The 22,914-nt window shown below is 48.3% G+C and overlaps 2 protein-coding genes across 2 annotated transcripts in view; both read left to right on the top strand.

Moving 5' to 3' along the window:
* Positions 1 to 22,914, top strand: part of pip5kl1 (phosphatidylinositol-4-phosphate 5-kinase-like 1) — a gene marked incomplete at both ends in the record, with an annotated part of 469,911 nt that overhangs the window by 242,130 nt on the left and 204,867 nt on the right. The window lies entirely within an intron of this gene.
* Positions 1 to 22,914, top strand: part of LOC311236448 (uncharacterized protein) — a gene marked incomplete at both ends in the record, with an annotated part of 59,459 nt that overhangs the window by 6,487 nt on the left and 30,058 nt on the right. The window contains 5 exons of the mRNA XM_084324129.1: positions 135 to 255; positions 3,129 to 3,265; positions 15,232 to 15,444; positions 21,195 to 21,369; positions 22,535 to 22,655. Of these exons, the coding sequence (XP_084180255.1) occupies positions 135 to 255; positions 3,129 to 3,265; positions 15,232 to 15,444; positions 21,195 to 21,369; positions 22,535 to 22,655 (767 nt within the window). The remainder of the gene's footprint in view (positions 1 to 134; positions 256 to 3,128; positions 3,266 to 15,231; positions 15,445 to 21,194; positions 21,370 to 22,534; positions 22,656 to 22,914) is intronic.

Below are 22,914 nucleotides of genomic sequence, written 5' to 3'. Positions count from 1 at the left end.
GACATCTTCAGTGTATGTCTCTCTCTCTCTCTCTCTCTCTCTCCAGCTGTGAGGACCTGTCTTCATGTATGTCTCTCTCTCTCTCTCCAGCTGTGAGGACCTGTCTTCATGTATGTCTCTCTCTCTCTCTCCAGCTGCGAGGACCTCTGTCCTCCCGGAAAGCACGGTCAGCTGTGTGAGGAGCGCTGCCCCTGTCAGAACGGAGGCGTCTGTCATCACGTCACGGGAGAATGCTCCTGCCCTGCCGGATGGATGGTACGTCCTTATTCATATTCAGGAGGGAGGCAGAGCAGATGTACTGTAGATGGTTCACCAGCTGCCAGTGATGACATGTACAGTATGGCATTACAGGCCTTTTGTACATACTGTACTCAGAACCACATTTTTCTGTTTCTGATTTTTCTCTGATTTTCTCCCCGTCCCAATTAGTCGTTGTGCCAATTCCCCCCCTCCCCTACCTGGCGCTGTATGCATGTTCTCCTACGAGTCGGTACAAGGGTGTCCCGAGTCGATCGCACGCTTCCCCCGAGACGTGCGCCGACAGCCAGTGACGTCTTTTCACTTGGCAGCGAGGACTCTCATTGGTGAAGTGTAACACGTGGGAGGGCACGCTATCTCCACCAAGTCCTGCCCCGCTTAGCAAGCGCCGAGACCTGACCTGTAGGCGTCGCTGTCCACAACGCCAGATTCCCACCCACCAGCTTCCCACCCTCTAATACAGCCAATTGTATTAGTGTGAACGGCCAGCCAAGCTGGTGACAACGCCGGGAGCTGGATTCGAACATGCGAATCCAGCATCTCCGGCGTTGGTGACGAACGCAAGGAAAACTTTATTATCTAAAGATGGTAAGTTAGAGTGTTAACACATTAACTGCCACGGAGTTTGCCCGTCTCATACCACTCTCTGCCACCACTCTAAGTCTATGGAGATGTTTACCTTCTTTGCAGGGCTATAACTTTTTTAATTGTATTGCTAAATTGACATTACTATGGCCCATTCAACATCGATTATCTATCGTTCAGGATGTAGGAACGTTATACTTTTTCATTGATAGATTTATACGAAAATACCGTCTAGAATATAAATATGTTTTTATCGTTTTCTGCAGTAATTCCTAGAACGTGAGTTATAGGCATAAACGCATATATAGATGATCAACTGCCGTTTGTTGCCGATACACGCTATATTACAAATTTCAACTGTACATGATCCTAAACGTTATGACTCATCATGCGCGGATGAATGGGGGGGGGGAGTCGTTTATAATTACGTGATCGTCAGTAAATGCTTTATGTAGTATGGGTGATATATTGATCAGAGCAGTTTGCATTAATAATAATAAACAAACACGATGAAAGTATCGTTACTGTCCTCTTACCGTTCGCCGATGAGACTGGAGGAAAAAGATCCCACTTATTTGACGGCGATCTACTAGATCCATTTCCGGTTTGTATAATAATAATAAACGCCCAAATCATATCGATTATTGAGTTATGGCAGCGATCCATATACACGGATGTGTGTCTAGAGTCCCGCAACGATATGTGAGTGCCGGACTCATTTTCCAGATGCACAGAGATCACCAGAGATCCATTTCCGGTTGTAACTCGCCGATCATCCACCAGGCGGCAGTATTGAAGCGTTGCAGAGTTGTGCAGGCTCCCACTGTATCAGCCGAGGCTAGGTGAGGGAATTATGAATACCATGGCGAAAAAAATGAAATATGATATCAATAACGTCGTACGCTGTGGTTTGGCAGAATTAGCATGACCTTGAAACACGTTGTACGACGTTATTGGCGCCAGATGTGTTAATAATAATAATAATAATAATAATAATAATAATAATAATAATAATAATAATAATAATAATAATAATAATAATAATAATAATAATAATAATAATAATAATAATAATAATAATAATAATAATAATAATAAATTGGATTTAAAGAGAGAAGCGTCTTTCTCGGACTAAAGGACACTTTACAAAGAAAGAGAAGCTATATAAAAGAAAGGGTACAAATATGAATATATATAGTAACAACAGGAGAAAAAAAACAAATAATATAAAAAAGGAAGCAGTTAGCCAACGCTCCTACTCTCGTCACTAAGCCACGGCGGCTGCTTGTCACCTCTGACCCAATCACACGCTGCTATGGCTTAAAATGAACTCTCTCTCTATCTCTGTCAGTGACCTTGGCGCTCTGTCTGTCTCTTACAGCCTGAGTTCAACACACAATACATGTTAAAACTACATATCTCTATAGATATGCGCTTCACATACATAATTTCAAGTGAAAACCTTGAAACCTTGTCTCCAGGGTACAGTCTGTGGGACCGGTCTGCTGTTGACCGCTGGCCTGTCTCCTTGTCTCTCCTTGTCTCCAGGGTACAGTCTGTGGGACCGGTCTGCTGTTGACCGCTGGTCTGTCTCCTTGTCTCTCCTTGTCTCCAGGGTACAGTGTGTGGGACCGGTCTGCTGTTGACCGCTGGCCTGTCTCCTTGTCTCTCCTTGTCTCCAGGGTACAGTGTGTGGGACCGGTCTGCTGTTGACCGCTGGTCTGTCTCCTTGTCTCTCCTTGTCTCCAGGGTACAGTCTGTGGGACCGGTCTGCTGTTGACCGCTGGCCTGTCTCCTTGTCTCTCCTTGTCTCCAGGGTACAGTGTGTGGGACCGGTCTGCTGTTGACCGCTGGTCTGTCTCCTTGTCTCTCCTTGTCTCCAGGGTACAGTGTGTGGGACCGGTCTGCTGTTGACCGCTGGCCTGTCTCCTTGTCTCTCCTTGTCTCCAGGGTACAGTGTGTGGGACCGGTCTGCTGTTGACCGCTGGCCTGTCTCCTTGTCTCTCCTTGTCTCCAGGGTACAGTGTGTGGGACCGGTCTGCTGTTGACCGCTGGCCTGTCTCCTTGTCTCTCCTTGTCTCCAGGGTACAGTGTGTGGGACCGGTCTGCTGTTGACCGCTGGTCTGTCTCCTTGTTTCTCCTTGTCTCCAGGGTACAGTGTGTGGGACCGGTCTGCTGTTGACCGCTGGTCTGTCTCCTTGTCTCTCCTTGTCTCCAGGGTACAGTGTGTGGGACCGGTCTGCTGTTGACCGCTGGCCTGTCTCCTTGTCTCTCCTTGTCTCCAGGGTACAGTGTGCGGGCAGCCGTGCCCCGCGGGGCGTTTCGGACGCAACTGCTCCCAGGAGTGCCAGTGTCACAACGGGGCGACGTGCGTCTCCTCCACGGGACAGTGCCTCTGCAGCCCGGGGTACACGGGGGAACGGTAAGCAGTAGAGAGGCGGAGTGGCTCAGAGGAGGTAGAGCAGTCGTCTGGTAATCCGGAGGTTCCCAGTTAGATGCCCACTCCTTCCGGGCAGCGTGTCAAGGTGTCCTTGAGCAAGACACTTAACCCCTAACTGCTCCCGATGAGCAGGTTGGCACCTTGCACGGTGAGTGAATGGGTGAAATGTGAGGAACAAAAATTGTAAAGCGCTTTGGATAAAAGCACTATATAAATGCACCATTTACCATTTATATATATATATACTGGATAGTTGATTTAACTTCATTAGCTGAAATATTCTAAAATCATTAAGTCTGCTATAAGCGTATGTGTGTTTGTCTGTGTGTGCGCGAGCGCTCGTCCCATCTCTGGTCTTTGGAAAGTTTGCTAGTATTTACTGAGGATGGCCAGATAATGTTGATATGTAAGTTTGACAGAGAGCGAGCGAGAGAGAGAGGGAGAATCAGATAGACCCTCGCGACAGAGCACACATACACACACGCGCGTCGTGCTGTCGTCTCTCGGTCTGTCTCTCTCTCTCCCCCTCTCTATCTCTCTCGATTCGGGAGCATGAAACTAACGCCCCGCGCGGCACAGTGGAAGACTTCCTCAAACAGGAGAGGGAGAGAGAGAAAGAGAAGGGGACCTGCGTATCTCGCATGCAGCTATATTTACACAGTGCTCTCTCTCTCTCTCTCTCTCTCTCTCTCTCTCTCTCTCTCTCTCTCTCTCTCTCTCTCTCTCTCTCTCTCTGTCACTCGCAGACTGTGCGGATGACTGTCACTGAAAGTGCTTATGGGCGGAGCCCAGCCAATAACAGGCTGAAATCCTGAGGCTGGAAAATTATGCTTTTGAGTACTCCATTAGAAATATAAAACAATGATTTGTTTTAAATAAACCTTACAGGGGGTGCCCTCGTGGCGCATACCATAGTGCCTTGCGCACCTACACGGCCGACCCGGGTTCGATCCCAGCTCCCGTCGTTATTTGTCGCATGTCCTCCCCACCTCTCCTCCCGTTCGCCCTCTCCTCTGTCGGTCCTGCGTGACCAATAAAAAGCTGTAAAAATGCTAAAACAATTATAAAAAAAACAACCTTACAGATGTCTTCCATAGACTCACAGGAATTGTGTAAAGTTGCCCAAATAGTGCTAGGAATAGCAATGCAGGTCCCCTTTACCATCCCGTGGGGTTAGTGCTGCGTAGAGTCACTGAGCATCCTGATGGCCTGGGGACAGAACAGGACCACAAGGCATATCAGTCTAACAAAGGCAGGGCTGCTCTCAGACTGAAGGACTCAAGTCAGAGGGGGGGGGGGGGGGGGGGGGGGGGTGCATTGCTTTCTGGGTAAAGTAGTCTTAAGCATATCAAAAGAAATGGCTTTGGTCTCTCTGAAGCCCTGTTGCTCAGGAATGAGTAGTGTGTTATCAGCACGATTCATAAGACATAGATTGAAAAGCGTCTGCCCGATTTGTACACGCGATGGCTTATTTTGACGGTAAGCACCTGTACTTTCTGACTTTCTTTCTGTTTCTAATCAATACCAGCTAACTATTATCACTAAACAACCTAATCGTTGGCCTACATTTTAACCCTTTCACTGCCACACGACAGAAGGTTAGCCCTTTACTATCACACAACCGACGGCGATGCTCCATCATGCGGAGCTAATGATGCTAATGATGGAGCATCGCCGTCGGTTGTGTGATAGTAAAGGGCTAACCTTCTGTATTGTCACAGTGCAAGGGTTAACCGGCTGTTGTGTGGCAGTGAAAGGGTTAAATGGCAACGTAGCTGTCTGTTTCAATTGAGGTTCTGTGCTACCTGGCCTATAACTAGCAACTGAGTCACCGGTCTTGACCACTAAAATGTCTCTTCTGTGACCGAGGGTCCAGGGCAGGGGACAGACAGAGGGACCATTCAGTTAGTCTTGAACTGTTGAATCCAGCTTGGCATCACTGCAGACGACTCCGGGGGTGACAGTCTGAGTCTGAAGTGTAGCGAAGCATGATGTTAGTTGAGGATGAGCCTCGGGCTAATTACTACTATGGTAGCCGATCGATCTCCAGGTCAACAGAAGGTCATTGAGGAGGGCAGCAGGCCAGCAATTAACCTGTGCAGCCAGCTGTGTCTAATGCAGCCTCGTCACCCTGGGAGATGCCTTGTAAAAACACCCTGCACACAGAACTGTAATAGAAGCAATAATAGTTATTAACTTCTCAATGTAATGAAACCAAGGCACAACAGCAATACATCAATAATTATTATTAATACACATTGCATTACGGTAGCATTATGACTGAGGTTTGAGTCATATTTGTAGAAGAGAAACAGAGGACATGTCTCAGCATTTTTTTTATTAGAATAATATTTTTATACTGAACATGTTTTTGCACTTTCCCCCCTCTCTGCTAAACGTTATAACTGAAACTGTCCATATCGCATGACATGGCAAAACAGGAACAAAACAAGCTAGCTAATCCTCCCCTAACCTCACAGGCTGTGAGCTGCCTTCCGCCCGGCCACAGTCCTGTCATTACTGTCCCTGGAAGCTAACTGAGACTGGCAGTGTAAACACAGCACAGGCGAGGCTAACGCTAAAGCTAAACTTAGCTAACTGAGACTGGCAGTGTAAACACAGCACAGGCTAGGCGAATGCTAAAGCTAAACTTAGCTAACTGAGACTGGCAGTGTAAACACAGCACAGGCTAGGCTAACGCTAAAGCTAAACTTAGCTAACTGAGACTGGCAGTGTAAACACAGCACAGGCTAGGCTAATGCTAAAGCTAAACTTAGCTAACTGAGACTGGCAGTGTAAACACAGCACAGGCTAACGCTAAAGCTAAACTTAGCTAACTGAGACTGGCAGTGTAAACACAGCACAGGCTAGGCTAATGCTAAAGCTAAACTTAGCTAACTGAGACTGGCAGTGTAAACACAGCACAGGCTAGGCTAATGCTAAAGCTAAACTTAGCTAACTGAGACTGGCAGTGTAAACACAGCACAGGCTAGGCTAACGCTAAAGCTAAACTTAGCTAACTGAGACTGGCAGTGTAAACACAGCACAGGCGAGGCTAACGCTAAAGCTAAACTTAGCTAACTGAGACTGGCAGTGTAAACACAGCACAGGCTAACGCTAAAGCTAAACTTAGCTAACTGAGACTGGCAGTGTAAACACAGCACAGGCTAACGCTAAAGCTAAACTTAGCTAACTGAGACTGGCAGTGTAAACACAGCACAGGCTAGGCTAATGCTAAAGCTAAACTTAGCTAACTGAGACTGGCAGTGTAAACACAGCACAGGCTAAAGGCCTCTGCATGCTACAGCAAATTCAAAGCAACTTCAACACAACATCGGCGCGATTTCAGCGCGCTTGTTGCAGACAGTCTTGTAGACTGTGTTGCTTGGGCGTTGCGTACCTGTGTCCAAAATCTAATCTAAAGACCCGTTGCGTTGGTATTGCGTAGCAGTGATTGGTTGGTAGTGAATGGGGGCGGGGCTGTCTGTCACTTCTAGTGTTCCTGGCTCGAGACCAAAAGAAAACTTTCTGACAGGAGCTCGAGACCAAAAGAAAACTTTCTGACAGGAGCTCGATAGCTAGTGTATTGTTTCATTACACTTGTTTAATTGTTTGTTTAAAATGAATCAAATGCAGGAACGTATTGCAGAGGAGGTCCGAAAGTACCAACATTTATATAATAGCGGGTCTAAAGACTACAAGGATAGCATTATGACGATGAATTCGTGGAAGGAGATTGGGGAAACAATGGGGATGGACTGGGTTGATATTACACTATATACAAGAACACAAGCGAAAACAAACATAAACAGGGCTATTATTATACTAACGATGTATGGTTGAGAAGGGAAATCCGTTTGTAATGGCTAGAGTGCGCACCTTCGGCTGCCCAAAGTATTCAGGCGGGCTGGGCGCGCTCGAGCCGCACATCCGGGGTACATTTTGTTGCATCATAGGCTGCGCGTTGATTTTGCAGAAGCATAAAGGTAATGTGTCTGCAACACCGTTGCTTTGTCGATGTTGTGTTGAAGTTGCTTTGAATTTGCTGTAGCATGCAGATGCCTTAACGCTAAAGCTAAACTTAGCTAACTGAGACTGGCAGTGTAAACACAGCACAGGCTAACGCTAAAGCTAAACTTAGCTAACTGAGACTGGCAGTGTAAACACAGCACAGGCTAGGCTAATGCTAAAGCTAAACTTAGCTAACTGAGACTGGCAGTGTAAACACAGCACAGGCTAACGCTAAAGCTAAACGTAGCTAACTGAGACTGGCAGTGTAAACACAGCACAGGCTAGGCTAATGCTAAAGCTAAACTTAGCTAACTGAGACTGGCAGTGTAAACACAGCACAGGCTAGGCTAACGCTAAAGCTAAACTTAGCTAACTGAGACTGGCAGTGTAAACACAGCACAGGCTAACGCTAAAGCTAAACTTAGCTAACTGAGACTGGCAGTGTAAACACAGCACAGGCTAGGCTAACGCTAAAGCTAAAGCTAAACTTAGCTAACTGAGACTGGCAGTGTAAACACAGCACAGGCTAGGCTAACGCTAAAGCTAAACTTAGCTAACTGAGACTGGCAGTGTAAACACAGCACAGGCTAGGCTAACGCTAAAGCTAAACTTAGCTAACTGAGACTCGCAGTGTAAACACAGCACAGGCACAGGCTAACGCTAAAGCTAAACTTAGCTAACTGAGACTGGCAGTGTAAACACAGCACAGGCTAGGCTAACGCTAAAGCTAAACTTAGCTAACTGAGACTGGCAGTGTAAACACAGCACAGGCTAACGCTAAAGCTAAACTTAGCTAACTGAGACTCGCAGTGTAAACACAGCACAGGCTAGGCTAACGCTAAAGCTAAACATAGCTAACTGAGACTGGCAGTGTAAACACAGCACAGGCGAGGCTAACGCTAAAGCTAAACTTAGCTAACTAAGACTCGCAGTGTAAACACAGCACAGGCTAGGCTAACGCTAAAGCTAAACTTAGTGTTGTTGTTGTTGACTGGCCCACATCTGGGTCAGTGTGTGGGGCTGGAATGGAACCAACCGAGCCTGGTCCCGCCCCCCCACAGGAAGGTTTTTGAACAGTGTGTGTGTGTGTGTGTGTGTGTGTGTGTGTGTGTGTGTGTGTGTGTGTGTGTGTGTGTGTGTGTGTGTGTGTGTGTGTGTGTGTGTGTGTGTGTGTGTGTGTGTGTATATGTGTGTGTGTGTGTGTGTGTGTGTGTGTGTGTATACATTATGTTTCTCTCTCTCTGTGTTTGTGTGTGTGTGTGTGTGTGTGTGTGTGTGTGTGTGTGTGTGTGTGTGTGTGTGTGTGTGTGTATACATTATGTTTCTCTCTCTCTCTGTGTTTGTGTGTGTATACAATATGTCTCTCTATGTGGCCCACATGGTGGTCAGTTGCCGTTTCCTCGAAACACAGATGATCCCTGCGAGGAAGCCGACCCGGCCCCCAGTCGCTGTTTTCACAGACAGAGCTCGGGTGCGAGCAGCAGAGCGGGCCTTTAAGTCCATGTAATTAACAGTATCAGAGAACGCTGCCCTGTATACTTATGCCGACCAGTGGAGGCACAGGAATAGCCCGGCAAGTGCACTTTCATGAGTTAATAAGGGCTTGAGGGGAGCCAGACGTCAGGGCACACCGGGCTACAGACACACCCTTAACCACTGGAACCCACTGGAGAGGGTGGAGAGGGTTTATAGAGGGTGAGAGAGAGAGAGAGAGAGAGAGAGAGAGAGAGAGAGAGAGAGAGAGAGAGAGAGAGAGAGAGAGAGAGAGAGAGAGAGAGAGAGAGAGAGAGAGAGAGAGAGAGAGAGAGAGAGAGAGAGAGAGAGAGAGAGAGAGAGAGAGTTTCAGACTAGTATCGGCCCAGTATCAGTAACAACCCTGTATCAGAGAGTATCGGTCCAGTATCGGTATCTATCTCAACACACAACAGAAAGGCTCCGATGTGAAGTCCTCGCTGCTCTCCCCTGTTCCGTCACCCAGCTGTCCGCGCTCTGGACCGAGACTGCTCACTGCCACCCGCTGGCTTTGACAAATACCATCTGTTGGGCAAATTAATGAGTGTGATAACAGCGCTCCCATCGGCATTCTTTGAATCTTGCGAGCATGACAGCTTTATTCCTTATTACCGAGTGGGTGGGAGGTGTTCGCCCAGCGGTGCTAACACCGGAGAATGCTGAGCGAGACGTCGTTTCCTCATTCTGTGAGATGAGCCAGATTCCGCTGAGAAGCTAGCAGCACTCATATTCGCTCCTCGGGGAGAGGCAAAATATCAACAACTATGAAAATGGACTCCGGCGCCCTCTCAGGACACCGGTGGAATGTCTAGAGGGATCTCGGGCTCACCGGGGCCCACATTTGATAGGAATTTGGACGAAGTGGGAGTCGACACAAAGACACAACAAAGTGAATGTGATCCGCGCAGTCCTCAGGTGATTGACAGGGTATGAAGCCCAGGCAACACGGTTTGTGATGCTGTTGATGCGGGGAAACCATATCTGCAGCCGGTGGGTTCTTGTTAAAACCATATCTGCAGCCGGTGGGTTCTTGTTAAAACCATATCTGCAGCCGGTGGGTTCTTGTTAAAACCATATCTGCAGCCGGTGGGTTCTTGTTAAAACCATATCTGCAGCCGGTGGGTTCTGTGTTTTAGAGCAGAGCAACACAAGGACTGTGTTTTAGAGCAGAGCAACACAAGGACTGTGTTTTAGAGCAGAGCAACACAAGGACTGTGTTTTAGAGCAGAGCAGCACAAGGACTGTGTTTTAGAGCAGAGCAGCACAAGGACTGTGTTTTAGAGCAGAGCAACACAAGGACTGTGTTTTAGAGCAGAGCAGCACAAGGACTGTGTTTTAGAGCAGAGCAGCACAAGGACTGTGTTTTAGAGCAGAGCAGCACAAGGACTGTGTTTTAGAGCAGAGCAGCACAAGGACTGTGTTTTAGAGCAGAGCAGCACAAGGACTGTGTTTTAGAGCAGAGCAGCACAAGGACTGTGTTTTAGAGCAGAGCAACACAAGGACTGTGTTTTAGAGCAGAGCAACGCAAGGACTGTGTTTTAGAGCAGAGCAACACAAGGACTGTGTTTTAGAGCAGAGCAACACAAGGACTGTGTTTTAGAGCAGAGCAACGCAAGGACTGTGTTTTAGAGCAGAGCAGAGCAACACAAGGACTGTGTTTTAGAGCAGAGCAGAGCAACACAAGGACTGTGTTTTAGAGCAGAGCAGAGCAACGCAAGGACTGTGTTTTAGAGCAGAGCAACACAAGGACTGTGTTTTAGAGCAGAGCAGCACAAGGACTGTGTTTTAGAGCAGAGCAACACAAGAACTGTGTTTTAGAGCAGAGCAACACAAGGACTGTGTTTTAGAGCAGAGCAGCACAAGGACTGTGTTTTAGAGCAGAGCAACACAAGGACTGTGTTTTAGAGCAGAGCAGCACAAGGACTGTGTTTTAGAGCAGAGCAACACAAGGACTGTGTTTTAGAGCAGAGCAACACAAGGACTGTGTTTTAGAGCAGAGCAGCACAAGGACTGTGTTTTAGAGCAGAGCAGCACAAGGACTGTGTTTTAGAGCAGAGCAGCACAAGGACTGTGTTTTAGAGCAGAGCAGCACAAGGACTGTGTTTTAGAGCAGAGCAACACAAGGACTGTGTTTTAGAGCAGAGCAGCACAAGGACTGTGTTTTAGAGCAGAGCAACACAAGGACTGTGTTTTAGAGCAGAGCAGCACAAGGACTGTGTTTTAGAGCAGAGCAACACAAGGACTGTGTTTTAGAGCAGAGCAGAGCAGCACAAGGACTGTGTTTTAGAGCAGAGCAGCACAAGGACTGTGTTTTAGAGCAGAGCAGCACAAGGACTGTGTTTTAGAGCAGAGCAGCACAAGGACTGTGTTTTAGAGCAGAGCAGCACAAGGACTGTGTTTTAGAGCAGAGCAACACAAGGACTGTGTTTTAGAGCAGAGCAGCACAAGGACTGTGTTTTAGAGCAGAGCAACGCAAGGACTGTGTTTTAGAGCAGAGCAGCACAAGGACTGTGTTTTAGAGCAGAGCAGCACAAGGACTGTGTTTTAGAGCAGAGCAACACAGGGACTGTGTTTTAGAGCAGAGCAGCACAAGGACTGTGTTTTAGAGCAGAGCAGCACAAGGACTGTGTTTTAGAGCAGAGCAACACAAGGACTGTGTTTTAGAGCAGAGCAGCACAAGGACTGTGTTTTAGAGCAGAGCAACACAAGGACTGTGTTTTAGAGCAGAGCAGCACAAGGACTGTGTTTTAGAGCAGAGCAGCACAAGGACTGTGTTTTAGAGCAGAGCAACACAAGGACTGTGTTTTAGAGCAGAGCAGCACAAGGACTGTGTTTTAGAGCAGAGCAACACAAGGACTGTGTTTTAGAGCAGAGCAACACAAGGACTGTGTTTTAGAGCAGAGCAACACAAGGACTGTGTTTTAAAGCAGAGCAACACAAGGACTGTGTTTTAAAGCAGAGCAGGGCCCCGTTCCCCGTACCTGGATAACTGAGTTAGCCGGATAACTTTCGGTCAAGTCTGACTTAAGCCGGACCTTCCCATTCCCCGAAGCTGGATTGTCTAAATCACCATGACAACAGATCAAAAAGTTTGAGCCTGGTCGGGAGCAGGGTTAAGTTCAGTTAGCCGGATGAACCATGGCCACGCCCCCGCAAAGAAGTGACAGCTCGTTTCCTGAAATTATTCTCACAGTCTAGGATCTGCATTATACCATTCTGAATTACGTTTCTGTGCTTCATTTTCCTAGAGGGGGCTTTTGAAATGTATAATAATAGAACTAAATGCTGATAATAAATCATATTGAGCCTATAGATTTACTTTGTCCTAAATAAAATAATGCACGTCATATACGGCGCTCGGAGTCGCGATATACGCTGCATGTGGTTATTTTAATAACGGCTCATTCTAAATGTGAATCCTGCGGGGATATTTTTAATGAATGAAACGGCCGTTTGGCTCTGATTAGTTTCATATATTAATCTCCGCTGTAGATTTGCTTAAAGGAGCGCCGGATTGTGTTTCATTCAAGCATAAAATTGAAGTGTCTATGCGGGGATTGTGGTTTTTGTGTGATATTGTAACTGGGATTAAAATGTCTGATGAGATGCGCTGTTTGACGGATTTGAGAAATTGAATGAGCCGTTGACGTCACATTAATGCATTTGAGAATAAAGAGATAAAACTTCATTTTTTGGTAAGAAAAATATTCTAAACACGGGTCTCTCGTCCATTAATGCATAAACAATGAGTATATCACGTCTGGCACAGTGGCGCAGCGGCTAGTGCTGAATCCTGGCAACCGGGCGACCGGTGTTCGAAACCCCGCCTTTCCAATATAATTTTTTTGGAATATAATATTAATGATTATACGCAAAAGTAGCCTAGTTTTAAGTTAAAATATTATAAATCTACATGCATTGAGGATGTCATTCTTTATATAGCTCTCAACGTGCACCAAATAGAATTATTCCTACATTGCAAAAAGAAGGAAAAGACTAGGAGAAGTGGGATTCGAACCCGGGGCGCCTGTGTGAAAGTCAAAAGCAGAAACCATTACACCACAGTGTAGATAAGTAAAAGATCCACCATACATCAATCAATGGGTAAGAGAGCCGTATCCTTATTCTGCATAACAGTTTAACTAATTATTTTCGCTAGCAAGATCTCATTTGATTATCCATTCCATAAACCTACTGCCAGCAGGCACATTTAAAGAAATATAATCTGATTGATTGGGGTAATGAGGGACTTAAAATTAGCCTATAGATAACGCATTTAACTTGTCGGCGAGGCGATTGAGCCGTACTGCAACCTGTTAATAAAGTTTTAAATCAATTAATCAATCAATGCCGTTAGAAAATCAGGATCTCTGCTATCGATACGTGATGGCTTTTCAACTGAAGCGGCCGCGCGCAATTATCCTGGGTCTCAAGTCTGGTTTGAGTTAACGAGACTGAATCCACCTTCGAGGAACAGGAAAATCCCGGCTTCAAACATCGGGTTAACTGAATCTGGATAATGGGACTCTTGATCGACTTAGTTGAACCAGGTACGGGGAATAGGGCCCAGAGCAGAGCAACACAAGGACTGTGTTTTAGAGCAGAGCAACACAAGACGCCACAATAGTTCAAGTTCAGGTTTCTTTAACTTAGGAGCCGGCTGACACCTTCCGTCAGCGGTGTGTTTGGCTCACGCCGTACCGGGTTGAGAGACGTCTGTACGTCTGAAAGGACCACAGGATGACAAACAAAACAACAGACAAAGGAACGTGGAGGAAATTCTCAGCTGGTGAATAAACATCAAGAGTAGAAAGAAAGGAGAAGAACTAGCGTGTGTGTGTGTGTGTGTGTGTGTGTGTGTGAATGATTGATTGATTGATTTTTATTGTGGAGTAAAGACAGCATCCAAGGGATAAAAACATGAGAAAGTGCAAGCACGGGCGGCTAAGTGGCGCAGTGGGCACGGCGCTCGCCACTAACGCAGGAGATGCTGGGTTCGAGCCCAGCTCTCTGCGTTGCTACCGGCTTGGCTGGTCGTTCATACTAACACAATTGGCAGTATTAGGGGGTCGGAAGCTGGTGGGTGGGGATCGGACATTATGGACAGCGACTCCTACAGGTCGGTTGGTGCGCCTGCGCAGCAGAATCAGGAAGCAACGGGGGCGGCGTGTCCCTCCCACGCAGACCCTCGCCGCTGAGAGATCGTGCTGTGCAGGTGAAAAGATGCGACGGCTGCCTCCTCGTGTACCGGAGGGGACACGTGATGCAAGGCTTCTATCCTCACTACAGCCGACCAGTGGGAGGCATGGCCTAACAGCGTTCGAGAGAGGGGAGGGTAGAATTGGACAATACGAAATTGGAATGGGAGAAAAATAGAAAATGGGAGAAAAAGTAGATCCAAAAAAAAAGAGGAAGTGCAAGCACTTATTTCCATCATGGTCCCTGATTTTGGACATGGACATACATCATAAAACATAGAGCATCATAAAAAAATATAGATCATCTTAATAAAAACATAGAACTTCTACATCTACTATCAAGAGACTAACAGAAGGCGGCTAAGTGGCGCAGTGGGCACGGCGCTCGCCACTAATGCAGGAGATGCTGGGTTCGAGCCCAGCTCTCTGCGTTGCTACCGGCTTGGCTGGTCGTTCATACTAACACAATTGGCAGTGTTAGGGGTGGGAAAGCCGGTGGGTGGGGATTGGACGTTGTGGACAGCGACTCCTACAGGTCGGTTGGTGCGCCTGTACAGCAGAATCAGGAAGTATCGGGGGCAGCGTGAGCCTCCCACGTGTTACTCCTCGCCACTGAGAGTCCGCGCTGTCTGGTGAAAAGATGCGACAGGCTGCCTCCTCGTGTACCGGAGGGGACACGTGATGCAAGGCTTCTATCCTCACTACAGCCGACCAGTGGGAGGCATAGTCTAGCAACGTTCGAGACAGGGGAGGGGAGAATTGAAGGGAGAATTGGCGAGGCGAAATTGGGATGGCAGAAGAAATTGAAAAATAAGGAGAAAAAGTGGATAAAAAAAAGAGACTAACAGATACGCCCTACCCTCCCCTTCCTAGAAGTGGCTACTCTACAATTCACTGGCTAGCCATTTCTTTGTGGCACGTCTAAAGCTTCCCCCCTCTTCAATGTTTTTCAGGGCCACTGGAAGCTTGTTCCACTCCAATGCCGCAGAATATAAAAAAGTATTCGTGCCCATTAGTGAGTTGAATTTTGGAAGAATAAAATCAGTACGGCTCCTTCTACTGGAATATGAATGATTGTCACGGAAGCGATTGAAGTAATTTGATAGATTTGATAGGTGCAGGCCTCACGTCTCTCTCTCCCTCTCTCTGCAGCTGCAGGCCTCACGTCTCTCTCTCTCTCTCTCTCCCTCACGTCTCCCTCACGTCTCCCCCTCTCTCTCTCTGCAGGTGCCAGGACGAGTGCCCGGTGGGTGCGTACGGCGTGGGCTGCTCCCAGACCTGCCGCTGTGTGAACGGCGCTAAGTGCTACCACATCAGCGGCATGTGTCTCTGCGAGCCGGGCTACACCGGAGAGATCTGCGAGGTGCGGCTCTGCCCACAGGGACACTACGGCCTCAAGTGTGACAAGAGGTGCCCCTGCCACGCCCACAACACGCAGAGGTAATCTACCATGACCTCCTGACCTCCTGTTTACATCTACCATGACCTCCTGACCTCCTGTTTACATCTACCATGACCTCCTGACCTCCTGTTTACATCTACCATGACCTCCTGACCTCCTGTTTACATCTACCATGACCTCCTGACCTCCTGTTTACATCTACCATGACCTCCTGACCTCCTGTTTACATCTACCATGACCTCCTGACCTCCTGTTTACATCTACCATGACCTCCTGACCTCCTGTTTACATCTACCATGACCTCCTGACCTCCTGTTTACATCTACCATGACCTCTGTTTACATCTACCATGACCTCTGTTTACATCTACCATGACCTCCTGACCTCCTGTTTACATCTACCATGACCTCCTGACCTCCTGTTTACTTCTACCATGACCTCCTGACCTCCTGTTTACATCTACCATGACCTCCTGACCTCTGTTTACATCTACCATGACCTCTGTTTACATCTACCATGACCTCTGTTTACATCTACCATGACCTCTGTTTACATCTACCATGACCTCCTCTACCATGACCTCCTCTACCATACCCATTCTGCAATCTGTTAATAACATTTTCCTTCAATCAAGCACCTGCGCAGGTGATTGATTGAATGAAAATTGTATTAACAGATTGCAGAATGGGTACAATACAGTACGGCTCAATACACACAATTGTTAAGGGGATGCAGACCTGAGAAAGACTTTTGTCTTGTTTACATCAGGGTCCCCCATTTTCAACTCATAGTGAATTGTAAGTAAGGGTGCAATTAGCACCGTGCAATCCATTCTTTGTGGATCTAGCCCTATGTCTTCATTTCACATCTGTGCTTGTAATTACATCTGTCTGCATGTGTACATTAGGCAGACATACAGTTAGCCAGGCAGACAGTTAGCCAGGCAGACAGACAGTTAGCCAGGCAGACAGACAGTTAGCCAGGCAGACAGACAGTTAACCATGCAGACAGTTAGCCAGGCAGACAGCCAGTTAGCCAGGCAGACAGACAGTTAGCCAGGCAGACAGTTAGCCAGGCAGACAGACAGTTAGCCAGGCAGACAGACAGTTAGCCAGGCAGACAGACAGTTAACCATGCAGACAGTTAGCCAGGCAGACAGCCAGTTAGCCAGGCAGACAGACAGTTAGCCAGGCAGACAGACAGCTAGCCAGGCAGACAGTTAGCCAGGCAGACAGACAGTTAGCCAGGTAGACAGACAGTTAGCCAGGCAGACAGACAGTTAGCCAGGCAGACAGACAGTTAGCCAGGCAGACAGTTAACCAGGCAGACAGACAGTTAGCCAGGCAGACAGACAGTTAGCCAGGCAGGCAGACAGTTAGCCAGGCAGGCAGACAGTGAGCCAGGCAGACAGACAGTTAGCCAGGCAGACAGACAGTTAGCCAGGCAGGCAGACAGTTAACCAGGCAGGCAGACAGTTAACCAGGCAGGCAGACAGTGAGCCAGGCAGACAGACAGTTAGCCAGGCAGACAGACAGTTAGCCAGTCAGACAGACAGTTAGCCAGGCAGGCAGACAGTGAGCCAGGCAGACAGACAGTTAGCCAGGCAGACAGACAGTTAGCCAGGCAGACAGACAGTTAGCCAGGCAGACAGACAGTTAGCCAGGCAGACAGACAGTTAGCCAGGCAGACAGACAGTGAGCCAGGCAGACAGACAGTTAACCAGGCAGACAGACAGTTAGCCAGGCAGACAGACAGTGAGCCAGGCAGACAGACAGTTAGTCAGGCAGACAGACAGTTAGCCAGGCAGACAGACAGTGAGCCAGGCAGACAGACAGTTAGCCAGGCAGACAGACAGTGAGCCAGGTAGACAGACAGTTAGCCAGGCAGACAGTGAGCCAGGCAGACAGACAGTGAGCCAGGCAGACAGACAGTTAGCCAGGTAGACAGACAGTGAGCCAGGCAGACAGACAGTGAGCCAGGCAGACAGACAGTTAGCCAGGCAGACAGTGAGCCAGGCAGACAGTTAGCCAGGCAGACAGACAGTTAGCCAGGCAGACAGACAGTTAGCCAGGCAGACAGTGAGCCAGGCAGACAGACAGTTAGCCAGGCAGACAGACAGTTAGCCAGGCAGACAGACAGTTAGCCAGGCAGACAGTGAGCCAGGCAGACAGACAGTTAGCCAGACAGACAGTGAGCCAGGCAGACAGACAGTTAGCCAGGCAGACAGACAGTGAGCCAGGCAGACAGACAGTGAGCCAGGCAGACAGACAGTTAGCCAGGCAGACAGTGAGCCAGGCAGACAGACAGTTAGCCAGGCAGACAGACAGTTAGCCAGGCAGACAGTTAGCCAGGCAGACAGACAGTTAGCCAGGCAGACAGTGAGCCAGGCAGACAGACAGTGAGCCAGGCAGACAGACAGTTAACCAGGCAGACAGACAGTTAGCCAGGCAGACAGACAGTTAACCAGGCAGACAGACAGTTAGCCAGGCAGACAGACAGTGAGCCAGGCAGACAGACAGTGAGCCAGGCAGACAGACAGCTAGCCAGGCAGACAGACAGTGAGCCAGGCAGACAGACAGTGAGCCAGGCAGACAGACAGTTAACCAGGCAGACAGACAGTGAGCCAGGCAGACAGACAGTGAGCCAGGCAGACAGACAGTTAGTCAGGCAGACAGACAGTTAGCCAGGTAGACAGACAGTTAGCCAGGCAGACAGTTAGCCAGGCAGACAGACAGTTAGCCAGGCAGACAGACAGTTAGCCAGGCAGACAGTTAGCCAGGCAGACAGACAGTTAGCCAGGCAGACAGTGAGCCAGGCAGACAGACAGTTAGCCAGGCAGACAGACAGTTAGCCAGGCAGACAGACAGTTAGCCAGACAGACAGTGAGCCAGGCAGACAGACAGTTAGCCAGGTAGACAGACAGTTAGCCAGGCAGACAGTGAGCCAGGCAGACAGACAGTTAGCCAGGTAGACAGACAGTTAGCCAGGCAGACAGTGAGCCAGGCAGACAGACAGTTAGCCAGGCAGACAGACAGTTAGCCAGGCAGACAGACAGTTAGCCAGACAGACAGTGAGCCAGGCAGACAGACAGTTAGCCAGGTAGACAGACAGTTAGCCAGGCAGACAGTGAGCCAGGCAGACAGACAGTTAGCCAGGTAGACAGACAGTTAGCCAGACAGACAGTGAGTCAGGCAGACAGACAGTTAGCCAGGTAGACAGACAGTTAGCCAGGCAGACAGTGAGCCAGGCAGACAGACAGTTAGCCAGACAGACAGTGAGCCAGGCAGACAGACAGTTAGCCAGGTAGACAGACAGTGAGCCAGGCAGACAGACAGTTAACCAGGCAGGCAGACAGTGAGCCAGGCAGACAGACAGTTAACCAGGCAGACAGACAGTGAGCCAGGCAGACAGTTAGCCAGGCAGACAGACATTGAGCCAGGCAGACAGACAGTTAGCCAGGCAGACAGACAGTTAGCCAGGTAGACAGACAGTTAGCCAGGCAGACAGTGAGCCAGGCAGACAGACAGTTAGCCAGACAGACAGTGAGCCAGGCAGACAGACAGTTAGCCAGACAGACAGTGAGCCAGGCAGACAGACAGTTAGCCAGGTAGACAGACAGTTAGCCAGACAGACAGTGAGCCAGGCAGACAGACAGTTAGCCAGACAGACAGTGAGCCAGGCAGACAGACAGTTAGCCAGGTAGACAGACAGTTAGCCAGACAGACAGTGAGCCAGGCAGACAGACAGTTAGCCAGGTAGACAGACAGTTAGCCAGACAGACAGTGAGCCAGGCAGACAGACAGTTAGCCAGGCAGACAGTGAGCCAGGCAGACAGACAGTTAACCAGGCAGGCAGACAGTGAGCCAGGCAGACAGACAGTTAGCCAGACAGACAGTGAGCCAGGCAGACAGACAGTTAGCCAGGTAGACAGACAGTGAGCCAGGCAGACAGACAGTTAACCAGGCAGACAGACAGTTAACCAGGCAGACAGACAGTGAGCCAGGCAGACAGACAGTTAGCCAGGCAGACAGACAGTGAGCCAGGCAGACAGACAGTTAGCCAGCCAGACAGACAGTGAGCCAGGCAGACAGACAGTTAGCCAGCCAGACAGACAGTGAGCCAGGCAGACAGACAGTTAGCCAGGCAGACAGACAGTTAGCCAGGCAGACAGACAGCTATTGTGTGGCCGTGGCTGACTAGCAGAGAGGCGGCCACAGCTGCTAGGCCACATGTGTCGCGGGCGCTGACAGCTGCCTCCCCCGCATCTCAATAGACTGGCTGTTTCAGGTGGGGGGCAGCTGTCACTCAAACAGGTACCACGGCAACACAACAGCACTATAACATGTGCGGTTAAGACTCCGCCTCCTCTTAGTCACTACAATGACCCCCCCCCCCCCTCCTGGCAGCTGATTGGAGATTGATTGGCCAATGAGCAGGGGAGTTTTGAACTCAGTGACCCTGCAAAGAGTTCCTAAATGGTCACTTCTACTATATACTTCTGTATACTTTTACTCTAAACCTACAAAAGACCGATGGTTCTGGATTTATAGTTTAGTATCAAAAGTCTAACCTGTATTATTCCACATCAATTTTTTCTCAGCGGGAGGTTCAACTGACTTTTTATTGATGAAATGGAGGCTGTGTCCATTCATTAGTCTGTGTTTATAGTGATCAGATTCCTTTCATCGGACGAAAACAATGCCAACGAAATAACGTGAGGGAGCAACCTTTGATTTGATTTGATTTTAAATCTTTATTTCGAACATGTAAATACAAACAATATAAAACAAAAACAAATCATTGATCTCTAGCAATGAAATGGAAAACAATAAATAAAAAAATAAAACAAAACAAAAAAAGAGAACATAACTCAATTTACATGTTTGAAAAGGAGTGGGAAGAAGTATACACTTATTTAATCATACCGCTTTTCCACTACTCAAAATGAATGTACTAATTTTAAACCTTACACAACAAATATATATATATATATATGCTAAACATAAAAATATGTAATAAGTAGTAAATAATAATAATAAATAAAATAAATATATATTCCTTATCGTGGAAGCTGTAGAACCTGAAACACCACTCTGATCCGCTTCATACAATACGAAATGGGCTTTAGTCAAATAAATCACGAGTCATGCCTTTGTTATTAAAGCCCCAATCCCCTGCGTTTGTTTTTTCTACGTATAAATGTGGGATATATTAGCATACATTCTTGAAGCTATTTGGAACGTTCTGAACTCCTCATAAAGCAGAATATAGGTTCATTCTGCTCCAGTGTTTGCAAACATTACTGACGTGAACAAACCTTTTACAGCCACAAAATACAGCAATTACCATTTTAAAAACTACAAGTCACATAGAATATAATAGAAAGCTTTGTTGTCATTGTGCCAATACAATGAAATTAGGAGCGCTACTCCTGATCAGTGCAGTTAAAAACAAAATAGACGGGACAACTATACATATTCATCACTCCATACTACACATATCAGGCAGACAGTACACACAAACACACACACACACACACACACACAACACACACACACACACACACACACACACACACACACACACACACACACACACACACACACACACACACACACACACACACACACACACACACACACACACACACACACACACACACACACACACACACACACACACACACACACACAGTACCCACCCATAGTTCCATAACCACAACCACAACCACCACAACCACCACAACAACAGACACCCCTCTCTAACGCTCTCTCCCCCTCCCCTCCAGCTGCCACCCCATGTCGGGGGAGTGCACGTGTGCGCCCGGCTGGGCGGGGCTGTCCTGTAACGAGACGTGCACGCCCGGCTTCTTCGGCGAGTGGTGTCAGCAGGTGTGTCACTGTCAGAACGGGGCCGACTGCCACAGTGAGACGGGAGAGTGCGTCTGCGCCCCGGGATTCAAGGTACTGTACCCCTAACCCTAGCCCTAACCCGGGGTTCAAGGTACTGTACCCCTAACCCTAGCCCTAACCCGGGGTTCAAGGTACTGTACCCCTAACCCGGGGTTCAAGGTACTTGTACCCCTAACCCTAGCCCTAACCCGGGGTTCAAGGTACTGTACCCCTAACCCGGGGTTCAAGGTACTGTACCCCTAACCCTAGCCCTAACCCGGGGTTCAAGGTACTGTACCCCTAACCCTAGCCCTAACCCGGGGTTCAAGGTACTGTACCCCTAACCCGGGGTTCAAGGTACTGTACCCCTAACCCTAGCCCTAACCCGGGGTTCAAGGTACTGTACCCCTAACCCTAGCCCTAACCCGGGGTTCAAGGTACTGTACCCCTAACCCTAGCCCTAACCCGGGGTTCAAGGTACTGTACCCCTAACCCTAATTGATTGATTGAAAACTGTATTAACAGATTGTAGAATGGGTACAATACAGTACAGCTCAATACATACAATTGTTAAGGGGATGCAGACCAGAGAAAGACTTTAGTCTTGTTTACATCAGGGTCCCCCATTTTCAATTCATAGTGACATACATGACATACAGATAGACAGTACTGTTGCATCTAGACATTTATGACATATCAGATCTACAAATACAGTACTGTTTATGATACAAAGTGAGTCTAAAAAGAGAGTATATACATTTGAGAGGGAAGAAACTGTACATTGGAGGAGGTTGGGTAGGTGTGGTGGGGAGGGGGGGTTGGGTAGGTGGGGGGGGGAACTGTACATTGGAGGGGGTTGGGTTTGGACATTTACGGTTGGTCAGTTTCGAATTGCAGTCTCCCGTAGGTGCTCCTTGAGAGTGTTTTTGAAAGTGGGTAGTGATTCACATTCCTTTACAGCTTTGGGTAGGGCGTTCCACATTGATGTGGCATAATTGCAAAACGTGTTTAGTCCCTTGTTTGAGCCGAATCTGGGTTGGACATGATTTGTGGAGCTCCCTCTGGTGTTGTGATCGTGGTATTCACTGACCTTGGGAAGTATTTTGACATGTACATGGGTACCTGAGTGTCTCTCTCTATCTCTCTCTCTCTCTCTCTCTCTCTCTCTCTCTCTCTCTCTCTCTCTCTCTCTCTCTCTCTCTCTCTCTCTCTCTCTCTCCTCTCTCTCTCTCTCCAGGGCCCCCTGTGTGCGGCCCCCTGCCTGGTGGGAAGTCATGGCATCAACTGCTCCTCCGCCTGTAGCTGTAAGAACGGAGCTCTGTGTTCTCCTGTGGACGGGGCCTGTTCCTGCCAAGCAGGTGAGACCATGAGGTGTTCTCCTGTCAGGCAGGTGAGACCATGAGGTGTTCTCCTGTCAGGCAGGTGAGACCATGAGGTCATGAGGCTGTGTTCCTGTCAGGCAGGTGAGACCATGAGACCATGAGGCTGTGTTCCTGTCAGGCAGGTGAGGTCATGAGGTCATGAGGCTGTGTTCCTGTCAGGCAGGTGAGGTCATGAGGTCATGAGGCTGTGTTCCTGTCAGGCAGGTGAGGTCATGAGGTCATGAGGCTGTGTTCC

The sequence above is a fragment of the Notolepis coatsorum genome (genome assembly GCF_963971535.1).
Source record: "Notolepis coatsorum genome assembly, chromosome: 11".
Lineage (NCBI taxonomy): Eukaryota > Metazoa > Chordata > Actinopteri > Aulopiformes > Paralepididae > Notolepis > Notolepis coatsorum.
Note: the sequence above shows the minus strand (reverse complement) of the source record. Positions and strands in the feature narration are given on the sequence as shown.